At 50.3% G+C, this 24457-nt stretch overlaps 2 protein-coding genes across 5 annotated transcripts in view; both read right to left on the reverse strand.

The window, feature by feature from the left end:
* Nucleotides 1-19192, reverse strand: part of LOC105548647 — a 26858-nt gene extending 7666 nt beyond the window's left edge. The window contains exons 1-4 of one of the 4 annotated variants that reach the window (XM_011992782.1): nt 18903-19192; nt 18249-18421; nt 15699-15773; nt 3676-3775 (exon numbers count right to left, since the gene is read on the reverse strand). In XM_011992782.1, coding sequence (XP_011848172.1) covers nt 3676-3775; nt 15699-15773; nt 18249-18421; nt 18903-18960 — 406 coding nt within the window. In that variant the 5' untranslated portion in view covers nt 18961-19192. Of the gene's footprint in view, nt 1-3675; nt 3776-10434; nt 10653-15698; nt 15774-18248; nt 18494-18902 lie in introns of those variants that run through there. The other 3 variants (XR_001007421.1, XR_001007422.1, XR_001007423.1) reach the window with 3 other exon arrangements.
* On the reverse strand, nt 1075-1842 carry LOC105548646 (chromosome unknown open reading frame, human C1orf61). The gene is given in 3 exon segments (XM_011992781.1): nt 1075-1195; nt 1197-1440; nt 1443-1842. Coding segments are annotated over 3 exon segments (549 nt in total). The 5' UTR covers nt 1627-1842.
* Nucleotides 19193-24457: the final 5265 nt, after the last annotated feature.

The raw sequence follows: 24457 nt of genomic DNA on the forward strand, positions 1-24457 counted from the left end.
CATTCCTGGTCTTTCCCTCCTTCCTTCTCTCTCCATCCTCTCTTCCCAATTCCATTAGCAGGAAGATTCAGCAGTATTTCTGGTCAGCCAGGAAGCTGTCTCTTATACACATCTAGATGTGTATAAGAGACAGGGTACTCTCTGGGCCCTCCTTGCAGCTAGAGCCTAGGCATGTGATCCAGGCTTGGCCAAGCAGATATACGGTTCTAATCCTTGAACTGGGGACAAATGGCAGGACCACAGGTGGTAGTTGGCAGTTGGGGGTGTCAATCCAGAGTTTAAAAGAGGTCAAGACTAGGCTGGGCGCGGTGGCTCACCCCTGTAATCCCAGCACTTTGGGAGGCCGAGGTGGGTGGATCACAAGGTCAAGTGATTGAGATGATCCTGGCTAACACTGTGAAACCCCGTCTCTACTAAAAATACAAAAAATTAGCTGGGAATGGTGGCGCACACCTGTAGTCCCAGCTACTCAGGAGGTTGAGGTAGGAGAATCGCTTGAACCCAGGAGGGTTGCAGTGAGCCGAGATTGCGCCACTGCATTCCGGCCTAGGTGACAGAGTGAGACTCCATCTCAAAACAAAAAACAAAAAACAAAAAACAGGTCAAGACTAAAGAAACGAGGGAGAGAGGCTGGGTGCAGTGGCTCACACCTATAATCCTGGCACCCTGGGAGGCCAGAGAGGGTGGATCACCTGAGGTAGGAGTTGAAGACCAGCCTGGCCAACATGGTGAAACCCTGTCTCTACTAAAAATACAAAAATTAGCCTGGTGTGGTGGCACGTGCCTGTAATTCCAGCTACTCAGGAGGCTGAGACAGAAGAATCGCCTGCACCTGGGAGGCAGAGGTTGCAGTGAGCTGAGATTGCACCATTGCACTCCAGCCTGGGTGACAGAGCAAGACTCTGCCTCAAAAAGAAAAAAAAAAAAAAAGAAAGAAAGAGAGAAAAAAAGAAAAAAAAGAAAGGAGGGAGAATTTATAACTTCAAGTGATGGCTGAAGTGATAAAAGTGGTGAGAAGAGTGAGAAGGAAGAGAAAACAAAGTGCTACCAGCAGAACCTGGGGACCACTTCTAGTTAAGGAACTGGTCCATCTGGAGAACTGAATGAATGGAACCAAGAACAGATGATCATGGATATAACAGAATAACCGAAGGTCAAAGGAAAAGACTGAGAAAATAGCATAAAATTTTCCATAGGTCAAGGAGGACGGGGCTTGGGAAGGGCCAGAGGTCTTTGTTGAGGAGGCTATGAGTGGCCTCTGAAAGGGTGCAGTTTTACCAGAGTTATAAAGATGGAAACCAGAGTGCTGGGCTGAGGAGAGAAGGTGGAGCATTTCCTCAAGTACACAGTCACCTTTCACAGGCCCCAGAGAGACCCTCAAACTGGCAAATGATACTGCCTGGCCACATCCTACCCTCTCACTTCTCCTGCTGATATTCCCCATTCTGATTCCTCCAGTACTTTTCTTATTACTCACAGTCCTCTAAGCCCTCTGGGAACTAAGCCACGTGCTGAGGCCTCTCTACCACCCCTGCTCCTGTGCTCAACCTTACATCTTTTCTGGGGGCTGCCATTCCTGGTCTTTCCCTCCTTCCTTCTCTCTCCATCCTCTCTTCCCAATTCCATTAGCAGGAAGATTCAGCAGTATTTCTGGTCAGCCAGGAAGTCCTTCTTAGGGCCTCAGTCTCTTCCATGCCCACTAACCAGAGCAGGCTTTCAGTGCACACCTGGTCAGGCAGCCATCTTACAGGCGCCGGTTACCTAAGATGGCGGCCTCCCTCACCCTCCGCTTCCGTTCCCACAGCTTTGCCTCCTACCCCTGCCTCTTTCTTTCCGAAGCCTCAGCCCAACAAGGTGGGGGGCCAGGCTGGGGAGCCAAGGCCGGAGGAAGCAAGACAAAAAAGGACAGAAAAGCTGGCCCCTTGGCATCTCTCTTTGGCATTTGAGTCCAGCTCAGGGAGGGAGGGCAGAAAGAAAGAAAGTAGTGTAAGTTTTTATTTCTGTCCTCTTCCTGCCACCTCCCCCTAGTCCCTCCCCCAACACTTTGATGAAAACAAAATCTCTCCCTTTTTTTCTCTTCTCCAGCCCCCCTCCCCTTTTTTCCTGGCTTCTACCATGAGCCTCCTGGAATGCAAATGAACTGTATTATGCAAATGTATGCAAATCAGGCTTAACGAGCGGAAGGAGGGGGCAGAATGCCTAATGAGTAATGGCGGAGGGTGCAGATGGAGGGTGGCAGGAATGGCCCCCTCCTCTTCTCTGTTCCCACAGCCTGGAGGTTTGCTGGAGGTAGCCGGGTGTCCCTCACTTCTGGGGAAGAGTAGAAGGTCAAAGCCCCATCGCTTCAGCTGAGAAGTCCTGGGATGTCCTTGGCTGTGGTAGGTGAGGGGCAGGCGAGCTTGGGAAGAGAGGGGGTTAAGTATAAGGGGCTGGTGCTCACTTGCATTACCTTGCCCAGAGACACTGCATGCACCAGCTTCCTTGCCTATGTGGCCTGCCGATGGCAGAACCCTCAGCTTCCAGTGCTGAAAAGAGGGTGACGCTTATGCATGCCATGGCTTGTGCATCAGAAAGGAGGATTCTCAGGGGAAGATTCCCAGCCAGACCCAGGTTCTTTCTGGGGGTGGGGGTGAAAACTGTCTCTCTTTGTACTTTGGGAGTGGGGGGGAGGTTGCTGTGGCAACATAGCATGGAACACCCACCTCCCCAACATCCAGCCCCAGAGGACCTAGGAGTTGGGGGGGGATAATGGATTGACACCCCCGATGCCCCCACCACCTGGCACTGCCAGCCGGAGATGGCAGCATCAAATCCTAGAGAGAATGGTCCCTTTGTTTGTAGGCTCACGGTGTTGGGGGAGCAGGCCTGGGCACACAGAAGGGCCTTTCCCAGGCCCCGTTCCAGTTTGCGTGACTCCCACTGGCCTCTGGAGACTACTTGTGGCCATCCACTGGCCTCTGTGTCCTGGCAGATGGTTGCCCCCTTGCCTTTTCTCCCGTGGGCTTGCCAGCTACTGCTAGGTATGCCCTGTCCCTGAGGCCTTCCCTCCAAACCACTTCAGACAGAGGTAGCAGTCTGTTCCACCTTTTCCTGGCTTTCTTGAACACCTCACATGCCCAGTCATGCATCCTGTGGAACAGGGGCAACCTGCAGACTCCCCCAACCAGCAACAGCCCCGCTCCACCCAACCGAGGCAGAAAGACTCCTAAAGGAGGTATCAGACAGATAGAAAGGGCCAGGCTGAAATTCAGGAGCCTGGATCTTGGCATTTCTGCTAACCAGCTGGGCAACCTGATCACACCTCTTCTACTCCCATGGGATCTGTGAAATGAGGAATATAGGAATGATGATATCTAAGGCTCATTTCAGCTCTACCAGATCTATGCCCTCCGTATCTTACATGACCTAGGTTAAATCATTCTTGAAATATAACTTTCATTCTTCCTACTACTGGAGCAGCCCTTCTCATTCAGACTTCCAAACATGAAGACAAACCCAATTGCCCAGAGACAGAATGCCAACTTCCCTCAGCCTTTGCCTCTCCCTGAGACTCCACGGCTGACGGCAAACAAATCCCACAGATTCAAAAATTTAGAGTCTTTGATAGCTGACTGTACAGACAGGAGGGTCCCTCCTAACCCTCTCAAAGGGGGTCAGCACAGCCATCTCACTCACCGCCCGGGAGCTGTCCGTGGTGCTGGATGTGGCTCTGTCGTCCACAAGGAGGAAGGAGGGTGGGAGGGTGTTGGAGCACCCACCCGCCCCAGGTGAGAAGCTAAAGGGAAGAGAAGAAGCAAAAACATTTGGAAACAGTAAGAAAAGGGAAAGAAAGATGATACCTGAAGAAAGTTTCTCCTCTCTGAAGACCTCCAAATCGTCAATATTACTTTGAGGAAGGAAAAGCACAAAAGTCATCGAATCTCTGATAAGTTAGCGTGTTCTTCCTCTAGATCCTATTTGGACATCCACAGGGAGGTGGAATCATAGTCCCTTCCCTTGGGGAAGAGCTCAGATTGAGGTGGGAGATAAAGTACAGATCTCTAAATTCCGTTCTAAATTCTAAGGCTCCTACAAGGAATTTAGAAATAATAATTAAAAAGATATACAACCTGTCTGATAGTATTATAGATATCAGGAGTTTGGGAGGAAAGGCGGGGAAAGGCCGGGGCGTGTTTGTGTGTGCACAGTCTGTTCCACCTACACAGGCATGTGGGTACATGCATACGTGTGTGTGTGTGTTTCCCAGGTGGAGAGGTGAGTCTGCATCAGTGGTTCATAACTTCAGGTGCACATTAAATAATAATGATGCCTAGGCATCATTTCCTCATACTCTGATTTCATGGGTCTAGGGCTGGGCCCAAACATCAACATTTTTTAAAAAGCTCCCCAGGTGATTCAGTGCATAACCAAGTTGAGAATCACTGATCTAGAAGAAAGCAGGTCAGAAAAGGTGCAGGGGTGAAGTCTGATTAGCTGGAGGAAGAGGCAAAGCAAAGATCCTTAAAGAAGAAGGGAATGAGTAGGGAGGAGAAAGACAAGCATGTAACTCCTCTCTCCTGGGAGCTCCTGGATGGCCCCTAGGCCTGGCCTGGAGATGAGACTGGCTCAGGTGTTGGCTTGTCTCCTCTGTGCTGTAGAAGCTCAAACCCACCCTAAGGCAATGAGACAAACTGTCTCCCTACTGCAGTCCCTTGTGCAGGAAATGGGTGCAATGACCCTAAGGGGGTGCTGCTGCTCCCCTTTACCCAGAGGGTCCCCAGGGAGGCGGCTGTGGAAGGTAAACAGCAACAATGGTCCCTTTCAGTGTCCAGACTCCAACCCTTCAGCCCAATTAGCAGACACAGCAAACAGCAATTCAGCAGCCTTCAGCCGCTGTCATAACAAACTCAGAGCTGCCTTAATGGGGGGATTAGGGCAGGAGGAGGAGGGGGTGTCACTTCGGCCCTGGGAGAGCCTGGGTGGCAAGGAGGGGGTTCCCCTTTTCTCCTTATCTATCCTATCTAAATATGCACCCACCCACCCTTCCTTCCATAACTCTGCTCCTCATTCTCCTCAAAGCCCCAAGAATGCTTTTATAGTTTTGTCTGCTCCTTCCCTCCAGTGATTTGAAGGAAGGTGAAAAAATAAATAACCAGATTCCAACTTTCAAACCTTGAACATGCAGACCTCAAGAAGGACTTTCAGACATAGGGGCCTGTGTGTCTCTGGTGGGTTACCAACCTCAGGAATCGCACTGGGGACTGGGGGGATGTTGGTTTGTGAGGCGAAGGCAGAGAAGACATCCCTTCTTAAAGTCACTCAATTATGAAGACAAGTCTGCATGCTGATAGGCAGGTTTATAGGATTTGTTAATTATAGCCACTACCTAACTTGTCCTTTAATTTAATAAACTGTGTTTTTAGTTACTTAGAATCCAGGAGCTTAATGGCATAAACTTGAAATTATCATTTACACATGCTGTATTTATCTATGTAAGTCAGTTTACCCATCCTAAGTGCTCTTCCCAATAAGTCTTAATATCCATTAAGGAGAAAGGAAACAATGGCCATTCTGCCACGTGGACTGCAACCTCTTCCCTTTATCAGACTTCCCAAGGGCTGTGCTTCCTCTCCCAAGTCTTCAGATACTTCCTACCTAGGTCCCCGGGAGTCTCACCTTGACTCCCAAAGCTGGAAAAGGAGGAAGTTCCTCAAGTTAAATGTTATGAGATCCTCAGTCAGGAACACGCCCGAGAGCTTCCCTTTTTACATTCTGAAATCAATCATATGCTATCAGTCTTTCCAAACTGTAGCCTTTAATCTTTCTGCAATCTAAGAATTACCCTTTAGCCATGAGTGTCATAACAGTATACGATCTTTTATATAGAATTCTTCATTTTCTGCACACAATAATCCTAAGGGTTTCTTATTCTCATTATACAAATATCAGAATTGAGGCTCAGAGATTTGCGTGCTTGATAAATGAAAACACCCAAACATGAACCTTGGTTTGGTCAGATTTGCTGTTTCTATTTCTGTCTCTCCCACGGTTTGCTGACTAGGATGATTCCTGTGACTGTAAGAACTTATCAACAAAACACTTTCCATGCCTGGAATTGGGTGGGAGGAGAATTTGTCCCAGAGTGAGGGTGTGGCTGATAATGCAACACTTGGGTCAAATATTTGAGAGAAAATTGCCTTTGGCTTCCTGGACCTAGAATTCAATAGGAGGGTATTAAAATGAGGGACTGAGGAGAGAAATGAATAAAGAAGTCAGCTTAGAATTTGGTTTCCAGTAAAAATAGTAATGTAGCAGTATCTAAAGAATAGAACTGAAAATTCTTAGACACAGGCAGAGGTGTGATTATACAAGAGAGGAAATTTCCTAACTGGTAACTCTGGTTAGGGCTTTCTGAGCCCCTTTTAACATGGCTTCCCTGCACTCCCGTCCCACAGTTCCCCTGTGGGGTTCAGTTGGAGGAGATGCGATCTGGTACAGAGCGGGTGGGGAGAACTCAGCAGTGTCACTGTGATGTCTGCATTTGGTAACCTCCTTCCAAATCCAAGAGTGTCTGTTCCTCCAGGTGTCCCTAATGTCACGACCGAGCTTCCCACCCACCATGGAGGCACACACATCCGACCTCACACCAGGTCACACACCACTCAGTTTCTCACCCTCATAAAGCAGACACACACAGCTCACAAACACAGTCACCCATCACTCTCCTGACAACCCCACCCACACACCCACACGCACACACCATATGTTCACATAAGGCAGACACAAACCCTCACCCCCACATCCCTCCTGGGCTCTATTCCTCCTTTCCACTGAGGTGCTGGTTTTGTAGGGCATCAGTTCTCAGCCCCCCAGTTCCCTCTATTCTCCTTTGGATATCCTGAGGTAGCTCAAATGCGCTACCTCAGGAGACAACAATAATGATGTAAACCCATCGTGGTTACTGATACAGGTTCTAAGTCTCATGTGAATGAGCCTCAGTGGATCCCAAATTCACATTTCCAACAAGCTACATGAAAGGTTTTTGTTGTTGTTGTTGTTTGTTTGTTTGTTTTTAAAAGAATCCTATCTTTCTTGGTGCTGCTTCTCTCATCCCAGCTCCCAGCCCCTGCTCACAGGCAGGGCTTTTCTCTTGGTGCACCTTCCCCCTCCTGTGCCCCATGTCCTCCAATCTTAGCTCAACCCCGTCTTACCCTCCCTGCCCAATCTCTCTCCAGTTGTTCCCACAGGCAAGTGCAGTAGAAAAAGCACTGGGTTGGGTTAGGCCAGGCACAGTGGCTCACGCCTGTAAACCCAGCATTTTGGGAGGCCAAGGTGGGCAGATCAATAGATCAAGATCATACTGGCCAACATGGTGAAACTCCGTCTCTACTAAAAAAAAATACATACAAATTAGCTGGGCATGGTGGTGCGTGCCTGTAGTCACAGCTACTAGGGAGGCTGAGGTAGGAGAATTGTTTGAACCCAGGAGGGGGAGGTTGCAGTGAGCTGAGATCACATCACTGCACTCCAGCGTGGTGACAGAGTGAAACTCCATCTCAAAAAAAAAAAAAAAAAAAAAGAAAGTAAGAAAAAGCGTTGGGGCACTGGGTTGGAAACCACTGAGTAACATTAGCAACTCATCTGAGTCCGTGGTTTCTCATTGGTAAAATGGGGTTAATAACAACTATCTCACAATGTTGAAAGAGCAAAGAAACGGATGCAGGCCTAGTGCCCAGGAAGTAGTGTTAGGAATGATTAGTCCTCGCCTAAAACCTGCTCCCTTTCTCCCTAATCCAGTCTCCACCTGCCCCTCCCCCAGAAAACCCAAATCCAAATGGCTGAGAAAGTAAGAAGCTACTAATCTCGCCTTCCTCTAAATCGCTAAAGGAAGAAGACATATGTATTCTAGGCTCCCTGAAGCACAATTATTTTGAGTTTGGATTCTCTGATATTTCTCCCACATAATATATAATTTAATCATTATCTTCTAGCTATAAAATCAGGTCCTGGGAGGAAATGTTAAATTTACACAGGAAACTGGAGTCAGTCAAGGTCATTTTGTCCAGTTCTTCCACCCCCTTATTACTCCTTCCTGCCCCGTGTCCTGGAAAGCCAGGTGCAGGCGTATGGGATGCGGAGCTGCAGTAAATGCAGAGGGGGCTACTTCTAGCTTTGGCTACGTTGACTTCTATTCCACAAAGTGACTCTAGACTATACTCCTTTCAACTGCACCTAAACACTCTTTCGCTTAAAATATTTAGGTCAAGCCAGATAAATAGATTCTTTTAGAAAAGTCCCTGATTAATCTAATTCTTTGCTTTCTCTGGGCAGCATAGATACTAAGCTACACATTCCTTTGTGTTTGAGATCCTCAGAGCTTCTCGAGGCCATTTGTTCTTGGAGATGATTTCCAAGAGTGAAGATGGGGTGGAAAGGTTAGGTGTCCTAAAAAGCCCCAACTCAGCCCCTCTGGTCAGTAATGACAGAGCAGCATAAGGATCTTTCAAAGAGATTGGCCTCAGGTCCTGGGGCGGAAGGAGGAAGGCGAATGCGAATGGAACCGAGATTGCTCTGCACTCCACTGCCTCAGAACCCAGACTGGGAAAAAGGTTCTTCTGCCACCCTGCTTACATTTTTGAGCAACCCTCCCACCCCCAGCACCTTCAGTTCTATCTCCACCTATTTTCACATAGACACCCCCATCTTCCAACCAAGCTGGATAGCCCTACATGGTTTTAAGGAGCCGATTTAAGCAAAGACCAGTGTTCTCAGGTGACTTCCTCCAAACTCCCCCACCCAGCCATAGCTGTGGACAGCCTGTGGGAAACTGTTCATCAGCTCCCGCTGGAGGGAGAGGCCTGAGCCGGGAGCCGAAATAACTCTGCAGCTAGATTTCAACTGATTGCTCCCTTGGATCAGTTTCCCAATCAGTGACCCAGACTGCCAGAAAAGGCCCTATCCTGAGCGGGGACCACCAGAGGGCACCACAATGAGGCTTCCTTGCTCCCCTCCAACTCTGCTGGGGGAAAAACATGGCACCTGGCTAAAGTGAAATGGGACTGTGACTCCTACCTGTGCCGACTGGGGTGCTGGGGGGTGAAATGTCGCCCGAACCAGTGAAGTCTCTGTCCTCCTCTTGCGTCCTCTGGTGCTGGTCAGTCCTCGCGGTTCTAGCCCCTCGCTCAAGCCTCCCCCTCCGGCCTTTGAGACCGGCTTTCTCCGGGCCCCTCTGCGCAGTGTATGGGGTTATTTTTACTTTCGGTTATCTAGCTTTATGAAGACTCCACACCACTCATACAGCTAGATAACCAAAGATAACAACCAACCCCGCCTCCTGGCTGCTGTCGCCGCCTCTTCCACGCAGCCTCCCGGCCGCCGCCGCCGCCAGCACCTCCTTAGCTTCCCGGTCGCCCGCCAGCGGGAGTAGGAGGGAAGGGACACGAGTGGAGTTGGAGGGGAGAGTGAAGAGTGAAATGAAGTCCGAGACAAAACAACAACAAAAACCTCAGACACCGGGATACAGACACGACAGAGACCGAAAAAGGCGTGGAAAGGACGCAATGACCGGTGGCGTCGAAGTCCGGGAGGTGACCCCGCCCCAGACCCAAAAAGCTTCTGGTACCCCATTTCCCGCTCTCTCATTCGGGCCAGGAGCAAGAGTTCCGCTGGTCCCAGGTGGAAGGGACGCGCGGGCTTTTCGTGCCACCCGGGAAGACCGCAGGGACCCAGGCAGAGGCCTCCCCAGCCTCGCCGTTTCTCCACTGCCCTCCTCCGGAAGATCGAGGGCGCATCCGACAGCCAGAGCCCTGCCTTCGGCGGAGCCCGAGCCTGGCGCGGGATGGAAATGGGGAGCCGCGGCTCCGGCCCGGCCACGTCGCCAACTCAGAAGGGCGGTGGAAGCGAAGCGGAGCCGGTGTCGGGGAAAGAGCTGGATCCAAGAGGCCGACTAAAAGGGGAAATGGGCAGCCAAACCCAGGAGGTAAAAACCCCGGAGATGCCCTAACAGGAAGCAGGGAAATCCCGGCGACCCAAAGAGAGGGGAAAGGCTGTGGGGGGAGGGTGGGGGCGACCCAGAGACTCCCAAGCGAGTCTCTCGAGGAGAGAAGGAAACGGCAGAGACCCCACCCGGGAAGAGATCCGGGAGAGTACCCAGGAGAAGGGCGGAGGAGAGGAAAGCAGAGGGCGACCGGGCAGGTGACCAGAGTCCCAGGCCCTGCAGAGCCCCGGAGAAACGGCTTTGTGCAAAGAGGACCAGAGATCACCCAGGGTTGTGAAAATGGCCGGGGGTTCGAGGCGAGCGGTGCCCTAGGGGTGGGTAGGGGGTGCGATCAGGAAAGGGAAACCGCAGCCCCGAAGAGGGTGGGGGCTCGGCCGGCCCCTCGTGGCGGACGCGCAGGCACGCCGGATTCCGAGGCGCTCTCCCACCTCGTGCCCCATGCTGGCCAGGCCACTTACATCGAGCCCAGGGTGCCCATCCGTGCTCTCCCGCGCGGTCCTCCCTGCCAGTTCCCGCCCCTGGAGCGCCAGGGCCCTGAGTCCCAGATGTCGGGGCTCAGCGGACGCCGGACGGAGGAGCCCGCCGTGCTCTTAGCCCCCGTTCAGCCTAGGCGAGCAGGGTGGAGCGAGTCTCACCTCCTCGCTCCCGCCTCTGCCTCTGCCGCGGCTCTGGCCCGGGCGCGCTCCGGCTCCGGACTTTTCATTCATCCTTTCACACTCCCTCCCCAGGCCATCCTCTGATTGGCTCTACCGCGTCTGACGTCACCGGCTCGTTCCCCACCGGCCCCGCCCCTCCCCCTTCCCCGGCCGGCCGGGGAGAGCAATTGGGGCGCCCTTCCCCCCCGGAGAATGGGGATGGGGGGACTACTACGTCTCTGTGCTGATTCTCAGCCTCCTGCTGCCTCACTCACCCCGAGACCCGCCTGCCACCTCCAATCCATTGCCATTTGTGGTTTTGATCTCCAACCTCACTCATTTTGTAGGTTCTACATTTTCCATTTTGGCCCTAGGTATGCTGCACCAACACCAGGGCACAAAGATAGAAAAGAGGCCGGGTGAAACCCCCTCAGAAAGAACCAGATGACTGCAGACTCTACTCCTACCTGCCTCCTGCCATCAGAATATTCTTTGTGCTTCTTGGGTTCTGATCCTTAGCAGACTGTGATCTTAACCTTTTAGAATGGGCAGGAACCTGTCTTGCTGGTTTTCAACCCAAAACAATGAGGGAAAGATTCTGAAGTTTAGGATTCCTACAGGGAGATGCGGGTGTTGAGCGGTGCTGAGCCCCCTTTTCTGCCTTGCAGAAACTGGAATATCTCTTGAATGTGTTCGCAGCACCAAAGTTCCAGGTAGGGAAGGCTGGGGTGAGGATTCCAGCTGGCATCAGCCAGGGCAAGACCCACAGATTTTCATCCAGCCATGGAGGCCCTTGTTAGCGCCTTCTTACCCTTCCCCAGCATGGTGAGACTCCGACCTCTAGCCCATGGTCCAGCTCCAGGTGTGTCTGGAGAGCTGGGGTTATGGGAGGAGGATCGCCCTCCAGCAAGGTTCCGTCTGAGACTTTGCCGACCTGGCTCCTTATCTGGCACAGCGCGACATTCCTGGCTCAGCCTCTCTGCGCTGGGAATCAGGGCTGAATAATGCCTGGTCTCAACCTTGAGAGGTATATACTAGGCGGCAGGCAGGATCCAAATCCCGCTGCCCAGTAGAGCTGGAAGAACGAGCTGTGGGCCCCTACCTGAGGTCTGCCAGGGAGCAGCTCGAATTCCTGGTCCCAAGCCACCCTTCTACCCACTCTACTCTCCACTGCCTTACTAAAAAAAAACTATGACTCAGATACCTGGAGCCTGTCAGCCAGATTAACCTGGGCCAGCTCCTATAACCATTGGTCCCTGAACACTAGGCCACCAGGGGCATACACCAGGGGATGACCAGTTTTGTCATCAGTCCCCATCGGATTGTTTTATCTGCTGTCTGCACAGCCCAGGACAAAGCCAAGCCTGAAAGCTGTTCTTGGTTAGATGCAAGCCTGTGGGCAGTGGGTTTAATTCAGTGCGTCCCCCAAAGATTGGAGAATGTCTGAATAATCGCTTCCACTGATGTTGGCAACATGACTGCTGGGTGGGAGGCAGTTTGGAATAAGATAAAGCCTGGGAGCCGGGTGTTTCCCTACCAGGATGATAATATGGGGCAGAAGAAAACAATCTAATTTCCCAGGTCTCAGGGCGCTCGCAGGACTGGGCTTGGCATAGCTTTTTCCTTCTGTCAGTTGCCACAGGGTCTCAAGGCCCTTACCCAAGGGAAAGGCTTTCTAGATGCTTCCACAATGTCAATTTTTTCACCCTCCAGTACAGGGAACACGCCAGCCAATGATGAGGAGAGAAGGAAAGAGACAGAGATAGTGTCCACTCCCTGTTTTCTTTCCTCCTGCCCCCTCCCAGGTGCTCTTACAGCTTAGAATGAAGCACTCAGGGAGCACAGCATTGGGGTCCCTGTCTCTGCAGTAGAGTTATGAAAAAACCCAGAACCCCTCTCAAATATTCTCACAGATAGACCTACCTCCTGGTATGCTGCTAAAGGCATTCCCTAAATGCATACCCCATCTGGCCTGGAAAATCTATAAGCTTTCCAGCCGTTCCCCTCCGTGACTATAAATCCCCTCAAAGATTTCTCATGAAACCACGCCATACCCATTTCTAGGATCCCCAATACCCTCCAGACATTCCAGCAATTCTAGCTAGGGCCTGTGCTTCTCCAAACATACTACCAACTCCCCCTACAAATATCTCCCCATTTGCCCTCCCACGAGATCCCTTAAAAGCACCTTAAGCAAACCTTCCTCCCTATCTACCCTCCCCTCACCAGCACCTGGGAGGCTGGGGCCATTGAGGAAGAGTGAGCTGTTCTGCTATAGCTAAAACTCTCCCCTTTCTCCTCTGTTACTAATTTCCAACCAAGTCCTCTGCCCTCTGTGGGGCCCAGGCTTATCAGCACAACCCCTTATCCTGGCCTGGGCTGACCAAACAGTGCCGCAAGAGGCAACTGGAATCAGCATGAACCTCCTTTCTCTTTCAGCCACTGCTGTATTTTTATTTTTACTGGAGTGGGGAGATAACAGAAAGGTTTTTTTGTTTTGTTTTTGTTTTTGTTTTGTCATCAGAGGCTCCCTCTCTCCACCTCTATTGGTCAAATTCAGACCCAGCTGGACTTCCTAAAAAACCAAGGTCAAGATGGAAATGGGTATGTTTAGATGTCTTCTGAAAATATATCTAAGTTTCTCCAAATAGCTTGATAAAGAGCAAGATCCCTCTGCCTCTTAATGAGGCTTTGGGTTCTACATAGGTAGTTCAGCCTAAACAGAGTGTCCAAATACAAGGAGGAGAGACCCCCAACAAAGGAAAATGGAGATTAGTCTAAATTGTCCTGGCACTACCCACATAAAATCTCCACTTCTGTCAAGGTTGCTGATGAAGTAATTTTTTGTTTGGTTTTGTCTGGGTGTGGTTGACAACCCAGTCTCCCACCACCCCTGCTCGAGGATAAAGGTGAGTAGGGCATCTGTCTTTATTCCAATGGAGAAAGAGCTATCTGTCATGAAAGAAGCAGAGAGCTCCCCACCATCATGTTAACTGGGATTGGTTTGTATACCATTGTTCCAGTTTCAAAAAAGAAACTACCTGGATGGTGGCAAATGAGACAGCCTCTCCAGAGAAGGGGCAATTTCACACACATTCTTGTCTATGGTAACTAACACTATGCCTGAAGCATAGTGGGTGCCTAGTAATTGATCAATTAATAGAGATCTGTGTACCGTGAGTGTGTCTGCAAGTCTGCATTTGCCATCAGGTAGATTGAGGGCATTACGGACGGCGAGTGAGGGTCTTGGTAAGTTGTATTCTGTGGGATCTGTGGGGGAGGGGGAGGGGAGAGTTATGTCTATTGTGTTGTGTGTTCGTGACTATTTGATAGCTCCTTTGACCAGAGGAGACCCTTCTACTAATTAGATACAGCAGGCCTATAACAGTATAACAGCTGGAGTAAAATGGGTGCATTAGGTGCCCTTTGGGCTTGGCCCACCAGCTTCAGCATCCCTGAGAAGGTCTCAGTTGGAGTAGAGTCCTCTGATTCCAGCAGACCGCAGTCAGCTGAAGTGTTCTGTAGAGCGGTGGACTGCAGACCCCACCCTGAGTCTTCCAGGGAATTTCTAGGGGGCTGTGGGGAGAGCACATCGATGCCCTGGTGCTGATGTGAGACTGTAAGTGTCTTGATTAGCCTAGGAGCCCGCATTTTTTGCCAGTGCCCATCCCCACCCCCATCCCTTATAGCCCTGATGCCCACCTATTGTCTGTGTGCCTGAAGAGGCCCAAGTAGAGAAAAACATGGCCAGAATTACGCTCTCTGGATGCAGCTCTTGGATGGATCTTTATAATTCAGGTTCCAGAATACATTTTGGCAGTCAAGCACTTTCTTGAAATAGTCAGGTAATTAAATAAAAAGCATATATTTTTTCTTTGTTTCAGTTACCAGGTTAATTTGCCTTGAAGACACAGATGAAAGCTGCATTTGGGAGAGGGTGGATTCAGATATTTATTTGTCTCATAAGTGCATCATTATGAACAATATCATACATTTTTTTGCTATAGAAATCTGCATTGTCTATGGGATAGTGACAAAAACAAGAATTAGCAGTAAAAAATACTGAGTCTGTGTGAAATATATATATATATATAAAATATCTATTCATGTGGGCAGAAAAGGTAGGAGGTATGGAGAAATAATCTGGAGGATATCGTCCCTAAGGATGTCACACTTCTCCCCACGAGAGTGGTATTTTCCTCCTATTGAGGGGCCAGCTTGAGAATTCCTTGGGCCTGTGTAAGCACTGCCTTCCTTGCCTACTCCCAGTTCTATTCTTGAGCCCACACATTGCTCACTTGCCTGAGAACCTTATGTGTCCGGAGCGAGGGGGGGTGAGAACAAGGTGGCAGAGATGGTAGAGGGTTGGTTGGTTCATCCAGACTGAGTCCTCTCTGCAAGACCCTCAACCATCGGCAAATGGCCTCCTTAAGGGGCATAAGCGTGAGTGTGCAAGGGTGCTACACATCACACGCACGCGCGTGCACACGCACATGTACACATACACACATGCACACGCACACACATACGCATACATGCGCGCCCGCGCACACACGCACACATACTCAAACTTATCAACTCAGACCAATGCAACAACAAATCCACAGATATTCCCAGCAGTACCACCTCCCAATGCTTGCAGCTGTATATCCTGGCATACATACCCACTCACAGTTATTTAAGCTCCTTGGGTCCCCATTCACCATAACCCACACTCCTCTTCTTTCTCACCTCTGTTACCCAGGTACAAGTATCTCTGTTCCCTTCTCCAACCAATCATCTCTCCCAAGGTCAATTGGCCTCCAACTCTGCCCTCAAGAGCCTACGGGAGAAGGGGAAAGAGTTCCCTGTATCCCCAATGCCTTTCCTCTTTGTCACAGAACTGGAAGCAAGGTGACCTATCATTGACTATGTAGGTCTTTCTACAATTGGAATAGACCAAAATTAGGGGCTGAAAGCTGGAAGAGACAGGGAGTGGGGTAGAGGGGTACAGAGAACAGGAGAAAACGTAGGTGACACAGGGCCAGTTTTCCTTTTCCTCCCCCACCCACTCCACCATCAGAAACAATAAATAAGAAAATAAATACCCCAAAAGCCATAAGTGGCCACCTACGATGACACCAGAAAACAAATGAGGCTGCTGCTTCTTGGATATCCAGCTCCTGTCAAGGAGGAGAATGCAAAGGTTAAAGTCCTTTGAGAAGTCCAGCCTTCCTTCCCTGACAACCCCCAACCTTCCTATCACTCTCTCAGCCACTCCTTTTCTCCTAGTCCTGCATCTTCAGGACCTGCAAAGTCTATGTTCCCCTCTTCAATTGCCAGGCTTGAGGCTGCACAGGGGGATAATGAGAAAAGCCTAGACATGCAGGCAGGGCCTCCGGCCTGGGCCTGTCAGCTCCATCTTGCCTGGGCAACTCTAACCCAGCCTTATCCTCACAACCTCTCCCATCTCCATCCAAAACCTTTGGGCCCAGGAGTTTGGCCCTGTTCAAACAGCCTGTGGAGATCTTGGACTTAAATCTAAGGAAGTAATCTCCTGCCCAGTGGACATTATCTCCTTGTAGATTCCTGCTGCCTGGGGTCTATGGGAGAGCATGCTTAGGATAGAATGAAGGAACTAGGGTTAGAGATATATTTTTGTCTGTCTAGATCTAACGCAGTGTAAACTGTAAAATGTTATACACATTTACGATATTCTCAATCATGTTATCTCTCTAGCTTTCTCCACTCATCTCTGTTGCGACTTATCTACCTATCACCTATCCATGTATATCTCTCAGGATCCTATAGTGATCAATTTTCTCCCTCTCTTTTTCATACACACAAAAGGTGTGAAGACAAAGCATTTATTTTTCATTAGTGTTGGATAGGAACCCAGTCTCAGTACTTTATAGTTTTATCTTTCCAGAATTTGGCTATCAGGTTAAATTATGATTTGGGGGAAAGGCATGTATACTGCAGGTGACCTAGCTCCTAAAATACTGTGATGAGTGTTTTTACACGTATATGTGTGTGTGTTTGTGTGTGGGTTGGGTATGCTGGTGACTTCTTCCATCTCAAACTCAATTCCACAACTAATTTTTTTTAAGTCAGGAAGATAACCTACCTAAATGTAGGAAATCAGAAAAAAGGGGGGCTGGGGAGCAAGGACAAGCCTTACACCCAAGCCTGATTTCTAGGAGGGGTGCTTTGAATGCCCCCTCCCCACTTCTAACACTCACAAATACTCACTTGACTCCCAGCCTCAGCTCTGCCAGCCCATCCATTTCATAAAGGGATGTCTCAGTCTGAAATTATCTTCATACTAAAGAAGGGGCTACCCCCACCCCACACCAATTTGCTGACACGCTAGAAAACAGACATAAGGATGGCTCTTCCCTCCACCCTAATCAATGAGAGTTCCGGGGTCCCTGGGGCAGTTATCCCCCTCATCACTGATCTCTGCCCTGCCACCCCCCAACAAAGCATACACAATGCCTAGGGGAACATGGTGATGAAGAACACAGCCCAGCAGGCATGGAACATGTGTGTGTACGTATGATGGCTGGCAGCCTTAGCCTCTCCCAGCAATCTGGCCTCTGGGGTTCCAAGAATAGTCTGCTCCGCTCCAGCCTCCACTACCCCACAATGGCCCCAATCTTGTCTCCCAGAAAGCACAGTGTGGGTGGGGGACTAGGGGCAGGAAAAGTGCCTTCTTTCTATATCTCCTGGCCTTCCGCAGGAAACACACAAACACACACACACAGACACACACACACAACCCCTCCATTAGATGGGTGTGAAGAGGGTTGGGGTAGGGTTCTCTCCCCTTCTAGAACCTAAGCATTTTCTCCGACACCTCACTTGCCTTTAGGTTCCACTCAGCCCCTTTCCCACCTGCCAGCTCATACCATAGAAAAGGGGGGGGAAAGGGGGATTAAATTAATCTAAATCCTATAAAATGTTTTTGGATTGTTCCCAATTATGGTCTCCACCTTTCTTTCATGGGGGGACATCTGGCTCCTTTCCCCCCATGCCCAAGTCCCTCAGACTTTGTCCTCTCCTAAAAGCTGAAGTCTGTAGGTCAGAAGGGAATAAGAGCCAGATCGAGGAAACAAGGTCAGGAGTCCAAATACAGAACCATTTTTCCCCTTCCTTCCCATCTCCACTACAGTTTCCTTCCTGCCTCTCCTCTGGTGCAAGCATTAAGATGTTGGCCATGTCTGGTGGAGAGAAGGGAGGGGCAGATTAATAGGATCAGTAGCACCGTGACCCTAAAGCCCCCCTACAATCCCATTGACAAACTTAGTGAGCTGTCTCCAGCCAGCATGGGCTGGGGGAAGGAGGGGAACCAGGAGCCACTCTGGGGCGGGTGGGCAGAGCCACTGCCTTGGGCTCAGCGATAGGTGCCCAGGAGGCTGGAGGTGAGAGCCCTGCTGCCAGCTCCACCTCTATACACATACCTCATCCATTTTGGGGACCCCCTAAATCTTTTATCAGCCTTTTCTTTCTGTGATGATTTTGCACCAGCCTCCATTAGCCAGTAGGTAAAGTAGGAAGGTTAGGGCGTCCTGACTGATTTTAGGGGATCTCTTCCCACACCCAGCCTAGATGTCTGAGGGGGCTGGGATCCTCCCTGGACCCGAATGGGCACTTACCAGGCTTCTGTGAGGAGGAGAGACTGTTCCGGTGGCCCCTGCGGCTGGACTGCCTCTCTCCCCCCAGCTCCTAGCCTCTTGTGGAGTGGAGGATGCAGCTCCGATGACGTAGCATCTGTCTATCCATTCAGGAATTTCGCTTGCCTCTCTCTTTCTTTCTCTTGCTGCTCTCCCTGGAAAGGCAGCAAAAAGGGGGTGCTGCCCCTCTCTGGAGACACTACCACCACCACCACCACCAAAATAACAGCCCACTCTGACGAAACCCCTCCTTCTTCCTTCCAATGCCTGTGTGGGCAGGGGTCTTTGTCACCTCCACTCTGCTTGCCACCTCCCCTACTGCCTTTTCTAACCTGAGGCAGGAAGAAGGGGCTAAGGGAAGCTTTTGTTCCTCCAGGCCACCCTCATCCCCAAGGGAAGCAAGAGAAAGGGTGTGACAGAAAGACTTGGTCCCTAGTCTCCGAGTTTTAATTCGCTTTGGAACTTGAGAGAATGATTAAGTGGTGTGTGGAGGGTAAGGCGAGGAGCTGATGAGGAGTCATGGCAAGGTGACACAGTTTGCCATTTGAAGGCTCAGGGCATTTCAGGCCCCCCTTCCCAGGCCTCCCCTCAACTCCTTTCGTGGTCAGCTTAACTAATCACAAATCCAGATCTTACTTGTGAAGGAGACAGTGACAGTCGGAAGATGAAGGCTGGGAGCTGGAGGGGGGCGCATCTTGCAGGGAGATGAAGGCCAGCACTTGGACGTCTAGACAAGAGAAGAGAAGGGGCGGGACCACAGAGTCAAAGTGGGAGATAAATTATCTTTTTCTTAGAGGAGGGAGAGGAATTTGGGGGTTGGTTTCCAGGGCTGGGGTCCCGATATTTGGTGGAAGCTGGGGCCCAGAATGGTACAATGGTCGGGTCTCTTTTCTCTCTCTAACCCCCACCCTCAGCCCCTCCCTTTTTCTCCCTCCCACTCTTCCTGGTCTGCATGGGAACTCGGTCTGAGCTCGACGTGACAGACAGCAGGCCTGCATGCTAATGAAGTTTGTCTCAAGTTCATTGTCAAAGCCCCCCCTTCCCCACGGCCCCCTCCCCTCCTCTCTCATATACAAATCTCCCTCCAACTTTTGTCCCACAGACCTGGAGGCCACTTGAGTCTCTGCTGGCTCCCCTCTCTCACCCTCCCCCACTGCTTTCAGTCTCCCCTCTCCTCACCACCTCCCTCAACTGGGGGCGGGAGGCTCTCTTCTCTCCCTGGTGCCTTCCCAGCCACCTTCTGGCCTGGCGATCCCTCAGCTCTGAATGAGGGATTCTGAGGGCTAAGGTCAGAGACTATAGACTGGGTCCTTCTTTCCCCATCTTAAAGTAGGGAGACTTTAGAGGGGTGAGAAAAGGCAAGAGACTCTCCCCACTCACTGTTCTCTGCCCCCCAATTCTCAGCCCTGTCCTGGCCCAGTCCCCCCATTCCAGCCCCACTTCCCCTCCCCCATTCCTCCCATTATGATTATTTTGCTCTCCCCTTGATTACATCTGCTTCACTAGCTCAGAAATAAAGATCCTTTGAGACTAATTTTGCACCCCCCTGCAACTCCCCACCCCTTCCCTCCCCCTTCTCTCTAGACCAGGGCTCCCGTTAGCTCCTTTCTCACCGGCTGGAAGACATTGAGTTCCTTGTCTAGGGAGCTGGGGGGTTGATGGGAGGGGGTGCCAGTGGAATGGGGGGGGGTCTCTCCAACTCTGGGACGTGTCCAGCAATCCAAACCTGTCCTTCTTTTGTTCCTACAAATCTCTTCATACTGTCACCACCCTCTGGAGTCTGCCTTTCTCCCAGTAACTAGGGGATAAGGGAGGAAGGGGAGGAGGATCCTGAACTCACCCCACCCCTCAATTCCAGGGAAAGGAGGGAGGGGGAGAAAAGGGAGAAAAAAATTTAAATCCACCCCCCCTCATTAGCCAGAAAGGAAGCGAAGGGGATAATTATAATTAAAAGCAGACAGCTGTGGATTGCATCTTTTATGTTCCTCCAAGCTTCCTCCCCACTTCTGCCACCATCACCCAAAAATTTGCACAACCCCCTGTGTATCTTCCCCCTGGTTTCCTTCGAGTGGTGAGTGTGCCAGGAGACTAAGGCATGAGGGGCATGTTTGGGGAAGAGGACTCCACTTCCTCTCCCGTAGGCAGCGCCTTCTGAAACATCTCAGTAGGCCTAAGAGATGGGGGCTTCCTGTTCCTACCCATCAGCCTGTACCCCAAGGTGTAGGATTGTAAGAGGTGGGGGAATCCAGGTGATAATAACAAATTCAATAATTTGGGGAAGTCTGATTTTCCTAAAAATAGCCATAATATTCAAAATGAAATTAATACTAAGAATTAAGTAAAACCTAGAATGTTTTCTCATTCAGGCATGTCTTCCCTCCTCTGGAGTAGCTTCAAAACACAAGAGGGGTAGCTGAACGTCTGAAGAGCTGGAATCTGTAAGGAAGTGTGTTCTAACAAAGAGAGGCTCATAGGTTTAGAGTGTACATAAAATGCACACATATACATACATATACTCCATGATTTTGGGGGTGGTGTTGCTAGGCCTAGCTCTGCTATCCTATGTATTTATAGAACTTGATCATAGGCCAGAACAGCAGGGTAATTATAGCATTATTAGCATATATGCAAATCAGGTAACCTATATACGCTGAATGGAGGCAGATTATTATTTATTTCTTTCCCCCTTTCTCCTTCCCTGGTATCAGCTCTGGCTCCTCAGAGCTGCACACCAGCAATTATCTGACATTATAAGAGGGGGTTGTAGCCCTGGAGGAGGGGGCTGAGGGGAGTAGGACAGAAAAAAACCTAGGGGCGGGAGGGTTTTATCTCATTTTACTCAATGTTATTCTGGGAAGAGTGGGGAGGAGCTCAGTGAGAAGCCTTTGAATTCACAAAGGCTAATTCCAGCGGGGGCGGGGGACAGGAGGGAAGAGACAGAGACCTGAAAACAGAGACAGATGAAGCCAGAAAAGCTTCGAAGCAATGACAGAGACAAGAGGGACAGAACTGCAGCTCACAGAGAGTGGGGGAGCCAGAGATAGAGTCACAAACTCACATAGAGCAAGGCACAGAGAATTCAGATCTGGCAAGAAAACAAGGAACTGTTTATTTGGAGTTGGAAGGGATGAGCTCTCCAGGTTTATTCGGCAGGGGGCCAGGATGGGGCCACCCCATGATGGTTTAGAGGCTGAGTCTGAGTCTTAATCCAGAGCCCATTCCATATTATGAATCCATTCTCCTTTTTCCACCACCTAGTCAATGGCCATGGGACCCCAAGCAGTGGCTTTTGGTGTGCTCATGCATTCATTCCAACCAACACACGACGAGCAGAAACCACATGGACATGGTCCAATTCTGGACCCTCCTTTCTTCCACCAGGATTGAGCCGCAAGCCCCTCTTCCTTCCAGGTTAAGCTACCTTCGGTAGGTTCACTCTTAGGCTCCGCAGTCGGATCTCCACAGGGTGCCTCGGTATCTAAGGAGTTGCAGCACTGCCTCCCTTTTCGTACTCCATCCCTCTCTTACTCAGACGTTATTTATACCAGATCCGTGGCTGAGAAGCTGGGACCTTCACAGTTTTTCCTCTGTATTGTCCCAGGGACTTGCCTTCACTGAGTTGGGTACCTCTGCTTCTGCCTGGCTGGGTGGGATTCTGCTGGCCCTTAGCACCAATGAGGCACTGGGGTTCCAGCACTCCACCATATCCTTCTGTCACTCCACTCCCCAGGTGGATTAATGGTGTATGTCTGTTTGACCGACCCCAAAACTAGATAGATGCTGGAGATACCAGCGTATCCATCAAGTTTCAAATGTCTCTCTCCACATCCCTGCTTGCAATGTGGCTATCTAGCTACCTCTATTTCAAAAAAGCCTTTGCCCATCTGAGCCAAACTTCAAATAAGGCAATATTGGGGAGAGGTAAGATTATTGAAACTGTGGCAGTGTCCAGGGACCCTGAGTGGCATAATGAAGAAGGGTCCCAGAAAGAAATAAAGAGATAGACACCCAAAGAGGCAGTGGTCAAAAGACTAAAAAGAAACAAGCTTCAAGGCTATACTTGGATTTTTATGCACAAATGGAAATTTGCTGTCATGTATATCTATATAGACCAGCAAGATGGATGGACTTTATCACTAATGACCTCTGCATCTATGACATGCTTTTGTATTTATATTTGCTCCTAGGTCTGACTGCTTCTTGTTCTTTCTGGCCATGTTGTACAGAATAGTAAAAGAGCTGAAGAGTTAGGGAGAGAAAGACAAATTGAGCACAGAAAGAAACTGACAGGGGCAGAGACTTAGAGACGGAGACCTGTAAGAGTGAAAGAAAGGTGCTGAGAGGCACCAGAAACCTGGTCAAGGATAGGGCAGACGCAGAGACTGACAGCCAGCCCCAGGGGCCAAGCTTTCTATTCTCCATCCCATGTTAGAGACCTGGTATATATGGCCCTCCCTCCTGCCTGCTTCTCCTCCAGGCTCCACCAAGAAATTGGCAAATATATTTTCTACTTCACCAGGCACATTTCTCTGCAAGTGTCATGGTGTAATACTCCGGAGTCATTTGGACAATGGATGGGCTTCTCCCTGGGCTGCCCCATACAGACCTGTCTCCACTCATCCTGGCCTTCTAGGATGAGGCTCACCCAGCATTTCTCTTTTTACCTATGTACTTTCCTTCTTCTGCAGCTCTCCTGTACAAAAATTAAGCTCCAATCCTACGGAACTCTGTGTGTGCACAAAAATGTCTCTTACCCTTATATTTTCTCCTACAAAATTCATCTCCCTGACAATCCAGTTGGACATCTGTGGCCACACATTGTCTTCGTCTTGCCGGGCTTGGTTGTCAGGATCTATCTGTGTGTACCATGAACAGGTTTGTGTTTTTACCCAGCATAGTCTGTGCATACAGACACCTGCCTGCAGACAGGCTCCATCCTCCGCCATGCAGGCCTGGCCACCACTTTTACTGCTTCTGTGGCTGAGAGCACCTTCCAGCAATTCTAAGGACACAGCCCAGACAGCCCTTTACCATGGGGTTCCCCTCTAAAGCTACCCAAATCTCCCTTTTCAGTGGCTTGATTACATTTCAGGTACATATAGTTCTCCCATAATCCAGCCTCACCACAATGCTTTCATGGCACCATATGACCCCCTCTTCCCTGGAAAGGAGACCAGACTTCACCACAGACACATAGGCTAGTATTCCAGCTTGATAACGGTACCCATGAGCTGGAAAGAGATTTTCAACTTTACATCTCCTTAGGTGTAGATTGGTATCTATATTTGTACACACGTGACATTTATTCCTAGAACCATATACATCTCTTCTGCTTGTTTTCACATAAATAGCGGTCTCTATGTGGGTACTGGCCAAATCCTAGTACCGTGTATGATGCATGTGGCACTGAACACATACTGGCACATGTATGGCATGTCTGCTTCATACTCTGTACTGTGGTGCCATTTCTTGGTGCAGTACTGGTATCTGCTTCAAATAGGGTTCTCTAGGTCTGATGCTCATTTCTGGGGCTCAGGCTCTTAGATTTTGGCTGCATCCCTCAGCTACACAAGCAGCCAGTGTGGGCGCCCCGGCAACCTCAGTCCAGGTAGAGGTACTGAACTCTGAGTGACCGTGTTTATAGTTGCTAGGCTACTGCTGTGCCCGCTGGTGAGACCAGGCAGGTCCCCTTCCAGCTGCCCGACACTGGCCTAAGAGTCACCTAGATGGATTGAGTTAGGGTTAAAACACCCTGGGGTGGCAGAGTGTTGGCAAGTAGGCTTACGTGTCTGTGTGTGGTGTCTACCTGCAGTGTGCAGTCATGTGTGTGCTGTTCTCGTGTATGTGTCCCGTGATCATGTGTATGTGCACACTCTGTGAGTGTTTTGTATGTGTGTGGTTTGGGGCTGCATGTGTGTGTGTGATATTTGTTATGCGTGTGATTGTCAGTGTGTGCTGGGTGTGCCTGCGCCCTTGAGTTGGCGGTGAGGCTCGCGGGTGACTCGGAGGGTGTCTGTGTGGTCCGTGCACGACGGCCTGCAGGCTCCTGAGTCTCAGTGAGCGTGGGCCTGCGGCCTCCGTGTGAATTGCAGGTCTGGGCCCTCTGTGTGCCTCTGGGCCAGGCCAAAACCAGGCTGGAACCTGCCGGCAGGGCCCCCGCAGGCGCCTCTGCCTGCTCTGCGCTCTCGCCC

Source organism: Mandrillus leucophaeus, unplaced genomic scaffold (genome assembly GCF_000951045.1).
Source record: "Mandrillus leucophaeus isolate KB7577 unplaced genomic scaffold, Mleu.le_1.0 Scaffold418, whole genome shotgun sequence".
In the NCBI taxonomy this organism is placed as follows: Eukaryota; Metazoa; Chordata; class Mammalia; order Primates; family Cercopithecidae; genus Mandrillus; species Mandrillus leucophaeus.